Source organism: Peromyscus californicus, unplaced genomic scaffold (assembly GCF_007827085.1).
Source record: "Peromyscus californicus insignis strain IS unplaced genomic scaffold, ASM782708v3 Scaffold_16__1_contigs__length_79575227, whole genome shotgun sequence".
NCBI classification, from domain to species: domain Eukaryota; kingdom Metazoa; phylum Chordata; class Mammalia; order Rodentia; family Cricetidae; genus Peromyscus; species Peromyscus californicus.
The window spans coordinates 13494238-13506767 of NW_026294458.1; the positions used below are offsets into that span (position 1 = coordinate 13494238).

The 12530-nt window shown below is 50.9% G+C and overlaps 1 protein-coding gene across 1 annotated transcript in view; it reads right to left on the reverse strand.

The window, feature by feature from the left end:
- The window catches only part of Pdia5 (protein disulfide isomerase family A member 5), a 94521-nt gene that overhangs the window by 3425 nt on the left and 78566 nt on the right, over positions 1–12530 (reverse strand). Inside the window, exons 12-15 of the mRNA XM_052740438.1 lie at positions 12225–12295; positions 11545–11705; positions 7228–7358; positions 3156–3226 (exon numbers count right to left, since the gene is read on the reverse strand). Of these exons, the coding sequence (XP_052596398.1) occupies positions 3156–3226; positions 7228–7358; positions 11545–11705; positions 12225–12295 (434 nt within the window). The remainder of the gene's footprint in view (positions 1–3155; positions 3227–7227; positions 7359–11544; positions 11706–12224; positions 12296–12530) is intronic.

Genomic DNA, 12530 nt, shown 5'->3' on the forward strand with positions numbered 1-12530 from the left:
TTTTGGGAGCTCAAAAACAAATGAGGCTCCCGTGTTAAGGAGTTTCCACTCCGGATGGACAGGAGTGCCAAACATGACCTACCTCACCCGTCCAGATTAGAGCGGTGATGTGGTCCAGTCAGAGTGGGGCACCTGCAGCCCTGTGACCTCCCCTGAAATGACCTGCACATTTTCATTGGCCCCACCTCCATGCCCAAGCTGGGGCATACCTTAAGGTACACAGAGAGGTGAGCCCCTCCTGGCCAGCTCAGCCGTCCCTAGCCTCTGTTCTGGCCCACCTGCCTTCCACCACGGGTCCCTGTCTTCCAGGCCACTGAAAAAAAAAAAACCGCCATCTATTCCAACCCTCACAGTCTGTAGCTCTTCTCCACCAGCGTGTCAACTGATAAGGTCCCCGACTAAGCTCCTGGGAGGGGATTTAGGCTCCCTGGCTAAAACATGAGCTGCCTCACACAGCTTTATTGATTCAGTAAAATAAATCTCTGCAGGAGCTAATATTGACTTTGGCTATGAAAATGGAAGTGAAAAACCAACCGCATATCGATTGGGGAAGGAACGCAGACTGGCTGTCGGGGGAGAAACAAAATGCAGTTCCAGCTGAGAGGTGGCCGCAAGGGTGTGAGGAAGAGCAGGAGTCAGGAGACCCAGCTCTGGCTGTCAATAACCCCTGGGGCATCCTTGCGCAAAGGACATAGCTCCTTTCTAGGCCACAGTCCCTCTAAAGTAAAAGCAAATGGAACGAGCCAATGGTCCCCAAGCACCACTGTATGGCCAGTTACAAAGGCCAGCTCTTCTAAGTCACCAGTTTCTGGAGGCATCCTCCCAGAGCCTCCAGATGGTTAAAGTATGGTACCTTGCTTTGGGCACAGAATGGGCAAGACTCACCTAAGTTCCCAGGCCACACCCTGGCTCTGGGAGCTGTTGTGATTGCTGCTGAGTATTCTAGGAACCTCAGGTGGGTCAGCTTCCCAGACAGACGGATTGAGAGATGGAATAAAGGAGGTTGTAAGGAGGGGCAGAGGGAGTGGGCTAAGTGTGTGAACCCGGCAAAGACCAAGCATATGTCAGACAAGGAAGCACAGATAACGGGGCCCTGTACATCAGAGTGAATGGGGAAGGGACAGGCTGGCTCTAGGCTGCCTACCGTGGATTTGGCAAGCCTGGCTTCAGAAGGCCCTGCAGTGGTCTAATAGAAAAACAGGGAGGCAGAGACAGGTGGACCTTGGTGAGTTCGAGGCTAGCCTGGGCTATAGATCGAGATCCAGGAAAGGAGCAAAGCTACACAGAGAAACCCTGTCTTGAAAAACCAAAAAAAAAAAAAAAAAAAAAACCAAAAAAAAAAAAAAAACCAAAAAACAGCTGTCATGATAATGTGGGCCATACTCCAAGATTTTTCTGACCACCTGGTCCTTTAGCAGACCTCCCCAACACTGTATGTACCAGAACAGCCAGTTCAAGCTCTGGGCATCAGTGAGGCCTCAGAATCCCTTCAAGGATCTCCTAGAGTGCATGGGCACCTAAGCAGCCTTAGGGCAGAGAGGCCACCAACTTTACTCATTTTCTTATCTGCCTGGAGCCCTTAGTGTTCTAGTTTAGGGCTGATGGACTTGGAGTAACAATGATAATGACTTGGAGTAACATCTATTCTAATGTTGAGGTAGGCAGTCAGGGTATGGTGACATCATTGGAGCTCCCAGTGCAGAAGCAACCATCAGGCAAGCGGTACACTCTCTCTCCCTCATGCGTGCACGCACAAAGTGTGTGGTCCTTATACTCCCTCCTGGAACAGTGAGGGGGACCTCAAGGGCAAAGCCAGGGCTTATGGGAAACAGTCAGACTCTGAATACACGGAAGGGTCCCAGGGTCTAAGTGGAATCTTGTCCTACGGGCCCTCACTCCCCATATATGTGCCTGCTCTCTGAGAGCCTGGCTTCCTGAACTGCTAAGTTCTCATCACCTTTTCTCTGCGGCTCCTTCAAAGTGCATCGAGGTGAGGCGTCCTAGCTCCTGTATCTTTGCCTCCAGCATCCTGGAGGGACCTTCAGGCCTACCTTCCATTTGCCTTCGGTCAAATCCTCACCATCCCTAGGACAACAAGCTGTCTGTGCTCACGTGTGCTGCCTTACCTGCTCTTCCAGATCCATCTATTTATTGTGGGACCTCTGCTTAGCTTGTGCCTGGACCAGCTGAAGGATTTTACATGGGAAAATAGGAAGGCGTAACAATAGCACATGTGACTCTGGGTACTCTGTGTAAGTGTGTGTGTGTGTGTGTGTGTGTGTGTGTGTGTGTGTGTGTGTGTGTGTGTGTAAGTCCCTACATAAACCCAATGAGGCCCGGTGTATGACAGATTCCTATGACTGAATCCAAGGGCTGGGAACAGTCCTTTGCAACCATCTCTACCAGTCCCCAGGTCGGTAAGATGAGAAGGGCTGGGGGTGTAGCTCAGTGGTAGATTGCTTGCCTCGCAGGAGTTCAGTCTCCAGCCCTGCCCCCCCCCCAATAAACAACAAACAACAACAAAAACCTTCTAGGAGAAAGGAACTTGAGTACTGGAGATTGAGAGGATTTCCTGAGTTCTGGGGTCTGGCCCTGTTTCAAGGGCCACATACCCACCCTCACCAGTGGTGGCTCTGTTCCCCTGCTGCAGAAACAGGCCTGGCGCCCACTCCCTAATCCAATCTGCAGCTCCAGCTTGTTAATTTTATGCTTCATCAGCTGGCAGTTGCAGGAACCTTTAGCTTAGGCAGGACGTGGATCCTCTGGCATGGTCTGGTTCTCCCCCACTGCAGCCTCCTCCATTTGACTTCTGGGGGGTTATTTGTATTTTTAATTATGTAAGTAACGCATGACTACGATCCTACTGTAAAAATATTTGAGCACTAAAGAAAAATGAACACATGGCTCCTTTTATACCCTTCCTCCACGGAAGTGCTGAAATGGTTCGGTTTATGCCTCTAGTTGATTTTGCGGCAGAAATCCATCCTGTCTGCCTGGTGAAGAGTAAGAATGCTCTGCTTCTGAGAACGACCGACCCTGCTTACAGGTCTGGGCAGAGCCGCACATAGGGTTGGAGAATGTAACTGGCAGGGAAAAAGGCGTAAGAATTAGTGCAAAGAGAGCTGGGGGTGGAACGAGAGAAGGAGTGTCCTTACCTTGCGGTCATCTTTGAAGGCATCAGCTGTGGCAGTGAAGTGTGGGATGACCTTCTTACAGTGTGGGCACCCTGGGGGAGAAGGGACAGAGTGTCACACATGCCTGAAGATGGCAGAGCTGGGGCCACTCTCTGGAATTTTGGACAGTCCTTTCCAGGAGCCCCACATCCTGCTCACTCTGCCAGGGTTCCTTTGTTAACCTTGCCATTCAAATGTCTCCCACATCTCATCTGTGGGCACAGGGCTTTGTAGGAATCAATGCCATTGAGTCTGGGGACACCCCTCCCCTAGAACTTCTCATCTGCCATCTGGCCTAAAGGGAGGTTGTGATGGAGTTGTGCAAAGACTGCCCTGGAGACAGACCAGAGGAGCTGGAGCCACAGTGCAGAGGGACTTGGGAAGGACCACCTGTGCTCAGGACTCCCTGAGTCTATCACGTTGTTCTCTTGCCCTAGGGATGATGGCGGGTCACCTCTCTACTTCATGGCTGAGGAGGTAGTACTGGGAAGATGGGGTCAGAGGCAGCAACTCTGCCCATGTTCCCAAGGCCCCTGCTTTGCGGTTAGCTTCCTGCCCTTCAACACCCTCTATCCCTTTCTACAGTCTTAATCTTCAAGGCAACAAAGGATGCGCTCGAGTGAGGCTAGGAGGAAGATGAGCTACAGAGTCATCACAGCCCCCCCCCCTCCCGCCCCCAGTCCCTGCCCCAGGGAAAATGGCCCATAAAGTGGAGGAAGGGCTGTGACATTCCATGTGTGGTTCTTGTTTCTTAGTCTGTGCATCACTTTGACCCCCTCCTGCTGGAAAGAAGTGCAGGAACCTATATGTGGGCCATTTTCCTCTTTCAGTCACAGAAGCTGGGGAAGTCACAGGCCACACTGGCCTTTCCCTCAGGGTGAACAGATCAGAATCCAAACCCACCCATTCTCACATTCATTCGCCAGATATGAGTGAACAGAACTGCCATGAATAGACAGCTTTGACCCTGACCGTGCTAATCGATTCTGATGAAAACAGGTGGGGGGGTCCCATGCCTGCTGGGAGACCTGGGTCCAGCAGCAGCTTCCTGACACAGGCCTGTCCATCCCACTCGGGGAGGTAGACAGAGCTGATTCTACAGGGAACGGAAATGGCTTTGCTCTTCTGCTTTCTCCTCTTTAGAATGAGTTAATAATGACTGGCATTTCAAAGGGTTTTGTGAAACTAAATTAAGACTAAGCTACAAATTTAATCTGAATTTAGCATCTGAGTTGGTTCCTGAGATGGGTGGGACCACCCATATGGCCAGACTTGGGGAGCAGCCAGCTGGCCCCAGAATAGAGGGGGGATGATGGGGAGGGACTCAGGGATTTCCCAACATCTGATGCAGGAAGAGAAGAGACCTGGGATGGCTATGGGTTAATTCAGAATAAATGAGCCCATGTGGCCGCTAAGAGACAGATGACTTTTCAACTACCTAAAATGGCAATCAGAAGTAACACCATTAATTTGGCCTAACAGAGACACGAAGCTCAAATTCATGAAAATGTCATAGTACAGGAGTGATGTTACATAATTTCAAAACATTTAAAGAGCACAATCTATTGGTAGACTCATCCCGTGGGCAGCTACAGGCCCTGTGAAGGGCACGGGCCTACTAATAGCACGCTCGCAGGGTGGGCCGAAAATAATCTACCCTAAGCCTCACAATCCGGTTTCACTATTAATTTTCCCTTTTTAACCTCCACTTATTGAAAGCACAAAAGCCAACTGTCAGCCTAGTGCAAGTTCCCACGCCGTCAATTTTAAAATACCGAGGCCTCAGACGCATGGCTTCTTGCATCTCATTGTCTCATTATCTAAAGAGAGTGCATGGCAGCTGGATACCTGGTGGGGTGGCGGTGTTACAAAGTGCATGGGATGTTTCTAGGAGGCATCAGGTGGGCCAGAGTATGCCACGGCTTTTTAAAATTTGGGGGTGAAAAAACAGAGCATTACCTCTATGAAGTAGAAAACCCATTAGGCTCCCTGAAATGGGAAGGCAGAGGCAAAGCCAGAGGATGGGCTGGAAAACTTCAACCCTAGAGAAGGAGCTGAGTTGGTCTAGGAAGGGCAGTTCCCATGATCAGATCTTGCAGAAAGGTGTGGGTATAAAGAGAAGTGGGGAATAAAGAGACATGTGGGGAATAAAGAGACATGTGGGGAATAAAGAGACGTGTGGGGAATAAAGAGACGTGTGGGGAGGCAGATCTGGGGGAGAAGGAAAGCGGCAGGGAGGCCGGATGTGATAGACCAGCCTTTTCTTTTTACTTTTTACTTTAAAATTTTATCTGGTACTTGACATTTCTGCAGTATTTGGATTCTTTATATATAAATAAGTTGTGTGTGTGTGTGTGTGTGTGTGTGTGTGTGTGTGTGTGTGTGTGTGTGTAAGTATATTACAAGTAAGTATATTACCATCAGAAAGCACAGAAAGACAGACTTCTTGGTTCTTAGATTCTGTCCCCCACACCCCCCAAAACAGATGTAGCTCCCAGGAGTACTGGGGCACAGTCTGAAGACAGAAAACCAGTAAGAGGTAGGGAACTCTAAGGATTAAGCCCTTCACCAGCAACTGAATCATTCCACAGCACTGCTGTGGCCATGTCCTGGTGTGAGAGTTCTTTCAGGGAAGACTGGGAGCCCCTGAGGCCTGGCAAGGATATGGCTCCTTCTCTTACATTCTGGGTGCTGCCTGGAGAAGGGAGGCAGACTAGTCTCAATTGGCCAGTTTGGGAGGATCCCTGTGGACATAGAAACCTGTCTGCTCTAGTAGCCAGTAAGGACTTTGTGTCTACCATAGATTCCTCAGTAAGGAATGAGGAGTGGCCTGGGCCAAAGAGAGGGGGCATTCCTCGGAAAGCATTTGTCTAGACTTTGTGAAGTTTTGGTGGCTGGTCACTGAACTGATTGTAGCCTATTGGATGCTCATATAGAGATCAGTCCTGATGAATTGTGCCCGTGGCAGAGACAGAGTTGCCTGGGCTTCGGGAAGGGCCTGCCACAGGTCTGGAGCAAGCCCCAAAAATCCTGGGTCTCAGTCCTTCACCCTCTTTTGCTCTGAAGGGGCAGGCAAGGTCTTTGAGGAACTCAGTAAGGATCTTTGAAAGCAAATCCCTGAAAGAGGTCAAGGCTGCAGGGAAGGGAGGCTGCCCGAGTGTGCTGGCTGCCTGAGGGATGGGGTCTGAAGTCATGATCTACTAGGGCCTCTCAGACAGTCATAGTGACAATAAGAGACATTGCAGGCTACTGACACTGAACAGTGGGGACAGGAGCGGAGCAAACAGGAGGGCCGGCCACAACTGAGTGGGTTTACGACTAGACTGAGTGCCTGGCTTCTCTGTAGACAGAGACTTTTATTATCCTCACTCCATTAAGCTGAGCTGTAACCTGGGGGAGAGAGAGAAGGGCAAGGGAAGAGTGGGATATGCTAAGATGCTTTCCCTCTAAGTGTCAATTAACAACTTCAAAACGGGAATGCACAGAAACCCGAGGTCACAAACGCCGCCCTTAGCAGACATGCCGCTTCCTCAACTTGTACTCTGATTAAAATGAGAATCATGGAGCTTGCAGGTGAATGTGCCTTTCCTACAACATGGTGTCAGACTCAAACAGATGAAAGCCTGTGCGAAAGGTCAGTGGAGGGAGCTCTCGGGCCTTGAAAGAAAGGGCAGTGCCAGGAGGAAGTTTAGGAGGAGAGTGGAAGGAATTGAGTATGTGTGTGTGTGGTGGGGCGTGGCGGGGGTCGGGCAGGCTTATAGGGGGAGTACAGGCAGCATGGAAAAATCCAGACCTAGGCGACTGGTTCCCACCACGTACAGAGCCTGTAGGCTTGAGAAGAGAAAGACATTCCCAATGAGGACAAGAACCTGACAGAAGGAATCAATGAATTTTTCAGGCCCTCTCAGTCTTTGGGGAAATTGGGAGTCCTGCTTGAGGTATAACTGGTTTCAGAGTTGATCAGTAGGTGTCCTGGTCCCTGGGGAAGGGGCTCTTTTTGATGGGGTGGGGTTGAGCCCTCTCACCTCCCTCCTCATGAACACAAGCTACTTACAGGGGGCATAGAACATGACCAAGGTGTGCTTCTTCTTCTTCAGGGTATCCCGGAAGTTATCCCCCATCAGATGTAATACACTTGTCTGTTGTTCTTCCCACGTGGGCTCTGGAGGTGGGGGAGCCTCAGGGCTGCAGAGGTTGCGGGGGGGCAAACATGAGGAACTGCTGACAGGCGGGTGCAAACCCCCACCCCACACCCAGCCACGGTGGAACATAAACGAACAAACAACTTTGCATTTCTTCTGGGATTTCATTTTAAAACCTCGGCTCAAACATCAACAAATCCACACCATCCATGAAGAGGTGGGAGACGTGGCCCTATCTGAACACAGGCACCCCCCTGGTGTGGGTCACCATCACTTCGGAAGGCCCAGAACCTCCTCCACCTGGTTCCCTGGCCCTTCCTGCCTGCCTCCTAGGGAGTCACTGAGTGACCTTCCATCATCTTCTATGTAGTGTTTGTTCTGGCAGAGAGCGCGCCAGCCAAGTGAGGGAGGCCCGGGCTCCAGTCCAGATTACTTGTGAGACCTGTGACTTTAAGGAAAGTGACCAAATCGCTCTGAGTCTCCATTTGCTTTTCTGTTACACGAGAGAGCGGTACCCGGGTGGTAAGGAAGGGCACGGAGTGTACATGAAGCTCCTGCTTGGTCCAGCCTAGAGAAGCTGGGCGTGCTCGTAAACGGCGGGCACTGGATAAAAGGTCAGCCATTTTCCAGTTTCTGCTTCTCCGCTGTCTCCCATCCCATTCTGCCTCACACCAGGATAAAGCTCGCGGTAGTTCAGATCTGAATGTCCCCCGAAAAGCCTATGTGTTTTCAGAGTGGTACTGTCGGGAAGTAGCGGAAACCAAGGTGGGGTACAGTGGGAAGTTTGTTTTCGATCACTGCCAGGTAACCATAAAACGACACTTCCCAAACTGAGGCAAGACCAACTTTCTCTTTGTAAGTTGATTGTCTCAGGGATTTATTACAGTAAGGGAAAGCGGACTAATGATGAGTCTTATCTATTTTTGAGACCACATCTTGTCATGTAGCCCAGGCTAGCCTAGAACGTGTTATTTTCTGGATTCAGCCTTCCGAGTGCTCGGATTACAGGCAAATGTCACCACACCCAGCTCCGGGTCTTTCAGAAGCCTCTGTCTTCCTTGCTTCCTCTCCTTGAAACCCCTGTCTCTGGGCAAGTAAGGCCGTACCAAGCTGCCGCATACACCCCCTCCCACTACATTTCCGCCACAACCCGAACGGCCATCCCAGGACTCGGTTTAGAGTGGCATGGGGTCACTTTTCACAAGCCCTCTAATAGTACTTCCTAACTTCAGTGTTCCATGTCTCCCACAGCCTTCTCTTCCTCCGGTTCTATTCCGAGCCTCTGCAATTCTCGCGAGACCTTATGTGACTCCCAGGATCTTTAGGGCCTCCCGTGGCTGTGGATACCATGAACTTTTCCTCTCATCTTAGCCTGTTTCCAGCCAGAGGCCCCACTCTTACCTCAAACCCCCCAAGACTTGGAATACGTTTTATTTTTCTCTCTAGTCCCTCTTCCTCCCCCAAATTCTCAATGCTGGCCACGGTACCCCTGTGCCGGTGACCAAGACCAACCCTCCCCTTTTCTCTATGCTCTAAGTCCACTACATGGTTGATGGCACCAACTTGTCCTTTCTGCTTGCCCAGCCCCTGAAGGCTGTTCCACTGGCTGTACACGGGCAGGCACATCTTAGCAAGCTGGGCCTTGGCCACCTGTACACCCAGCAGTGAACACCATGTTCCTTGCCTGGCACCAACTGCTTGCCCTGCTTCTGGATGAGACCCCTCCGCTTTCCATCCCATAATCACCTGCTGTCCTGACCCTGGAAGGCTCCCTTCTAAATGCCTCAAAGAGCTATTGCTTGTCTCTGGGCGGTAACCCTAATCTCTCTGAACTTCAATGCCTTCCCAATGAAATAGGAATAAAAATCCTGGCCTCAGCAGGATTTGTGGATGCAAAGAGGCACAGTTAAACTGGGTTTGGGATTTGGTTCAGGGGTAGAACACTTATCTACCATGTGTGGGCCCTGAGTCTACTGCCTTCCTGAGTGAGACTGGGACAGCAGGCATGATGAGCCACCTGCTTCAGAAACCAGAAGGGAAACTGAACACTTTGTCTCCTTCAGAACCAGACCACTCCCTCCAGCATGGTGGCATGGCTATCAGGCTCCTCTCCTGGCGAGCAGAGAAAAATGGGAGCAGCAGCTGAGAGTGGAATCTTGCCACTTTCTTTTCTCTTGGAAGAGGCATCTCCTGAGAGGCATCTCCTGGGTCTTACACTATCTGCGCTCCTATTCTATATACCAGGGTTTCTCCAAACACCATGGCTGGGAGCTCCATCCACATCCTTTGAGTTCAAGCTTCAGGAATAAGAGTTTCAGAATCTGTATGTGTTAATATACACTTGCCACATGTGGTGTGTACTGGATGCACATCCAGGTTTGAGGAGCAATGCTGTAAGAAAGGACATCAATCCAGCTACTGCTATTCTGCCCGCTTTCCTTGTTGTTCCCAGTCTTGCCTCGCACACGGGCATCATTAGCTCATGTATCGGGGACCTCTGTGAAGGCCAGAAAATGGTTTCTTTCACTTCCTTTTCCCTCCTTTTGGTGAAATGAGGACACACCCTTGAATATTAAAGTTCTGTACAGGCCCTGGAGGGCAGTGGAAGGCAGGGCCAGGCTGCAGCGACACGGTTCTGATAATAGCTCTCGCTTCTTTGGTGTGGCCGGAGGTTGCTCCTTTTCTCGGGGCATCAGCATCACAGGCCAACTTCCTCCATTCATGGAAGGGAATCCCGATAACCGAGGCTCAAATTCCTCTGTGTCTTTGAGTCAGCAATGACAGAACCTCTCAGGCTCTCTGTACTTGCAGGTGGCATGGGCTAAGCTGTGCCCCCAGATTCACACTGGAAGCCCTTATTCCCTAGGACTTCAGACAGTGACTGTATGTGGAGGCATTAAGGTGAGGTCACTACAATGGGTCCTTCATACAGTATGCCTGGTGTTCTTGTAACTGGAGGTGAGGTCACAGTGCCACACACAGAAGAAAGAGCATGTGAAGACAGGCAGAAGATGGCCACCACGGTGGTTAGTTTTGTCAGCTTGTCACAACCTAGAGTCACCTGGGAAGAGTCTCGATGGGGCCTGTCTGTGGAACTGTCCTGATCACCCAGGTTGATGTGGGAAGACTCAGCCTGAAAATGGACAGCACTATTCCTTGGTGTTGGGCCCTAGACTATACAGAGCAGAGGAAGTGAGGCAAGCCCAGGTTCCTCGCTCTGTTCTTGACTGTGAATGATGCATCCTGATGCTTTGAGATCCTACCTTGACCTTGTTATAGAGGGACTAGAACCTGGGATGGTAAGCTAAACAAATCCTTTCTCCCGCAAAGTTAATCTTGTTGAGATATTTTATCACAGCAACAGATATATACAAGCCAAGGAAAAGCTTTCAAATAACCAACCCCACCAACATCTTGAATAGCCACTTCTGACATGCCAACTAGACTCTCATGCTTTGTTATGGAAGTCTAGAAAACTAATGCACTGGCTGAGGGGGCTCTGAGAAATCTTTGTCCCCAATCCAGAATCCTGGAAGCCAGCACTGTGGACACTCCAAGACATCCAGTTGACCACCAATATGCGGGGCAAATGAGTTCAGTTCTGTGATGACAAGCTAGTGTGCCCTTCCAGTATTCACAGATGATGAAACCTGGGGCAGAGAAGGCAAACACTCACTGAAGCCAATGGAACATCCAGAACGGTGACTGTTGCCTTTGGACCCACACTGGAAAGTGAGTTGAGATTTAGGGAGTCACATTTCTTGGCTCCTTGGGCCCCAATTTGAGGACAAGGGTGCATAAAGTTGACTTCTGTGGTGGTTTGAATGAAAATGGCCCCCACAGGCTCATAGGGAGTGGCATTATTTGAAAGGATTAGGATCTGTGGCCTTGTTAGAGGAACTATGTCACTGGGGGTGGGCTTTGGGGTTTCAGATGCTCAAGCCAGGCCCAGCATCTTGCTCTCTTCCTGCTGACTGCTGATCCAGATGTAGAACTCTCAGCTACCTCTCCAGCATCATGTTCCCTGCGTGCCGCCATGCTTCCCGCCATGATGATAATGGACTAAACCTCTGAACTGTAAGCCAGCCCCAACTAAATGTTTTCCTTTGTAAGAGTTGCCGTGGTCACGGTGTCTCTTCCCAGCTAAGACAACTTCTCTTCCTCAAGGCCATCTCCAGGGGCTGGCAGCTAGTTAATTAGGACACAGTATCAAAGGCCAAAACACTTACTTCTGCATCCACTCAATAAGCTGATTCTTCGTCCTGAGTGCGGGTACTGCTTGCTGCTCACCATTCTTAAAATACTTCAGGGTAGGAAAGGCCGAGATGTGAAATCTTCCTGCCAGGGCCTCGTTGACGGTGGCATCGACAGCTGCAAGGACACCAGAGCTCTGGGATGGGGGAAAGGCCAACCATGCATTACAGCCTCAGAAGTGGTGCGGCTGGAGAGAGGAGCCCAGCTGCCAGCCCAGCTCTCCCCCAGGCCTTGCCAGGATCTAACTGGAGGGGCCTGGATCTCCGGGCTTACAGATCACAGGGAGCAACGAAACCCTAGCACATCCTTCTCTTCTTAGGGACGGGCTAAGAGGAGGCTTCTGAATCTGCCTCACCAACCACGCTGGGCAGAATAGGGCTTTCTCCTCATAGTCAAGGTCCCATGGAAAGGCGGGGAAATAGGCAGAGGTCCCCCAGTCAGCCACAGGAACATGGTCTCCTAGGCTTTCCGCCCTATTCTGTCCCTGGGAGGGGGCCCACCAGCCTGACCAGGATGTATTTACTAGGGGACATGGAGGTCCTGCAGGCCTCCAGGGACAGGACGAGCCACTTTGGGACATAGAGAAAGTCACGGTGACTCTCGGAGCCAGTGATTCTTTGGAGGAAATGGTAAGGACTCAGGAAAGGAAGCTCACCTCAGTGTCTCCGTGGAGGACTTCAGCAGCACTCTCAAACTCCGGCTTCATCTTCTTACAGTGCCCACACCCTGTGGGGAGAATGCAAGGAAAGGTGTTTTCATGGCCTGGAGGCCCTGGTGTCCCCATGCTGCCTCCCCTGAGACTGGCTGGCATCACCCCAGGAATCTAGGTACTGAGAGACAACGAGCGCCATATAAACAACATGTGCACCCCATGTCCAGTCCTGCGGTGCTGGGCCATGGAGCAGGGCTGCTGCATGTCCTTAGGTGAGTCCTACACGGTAGGCACTGACATGGTCGCTAT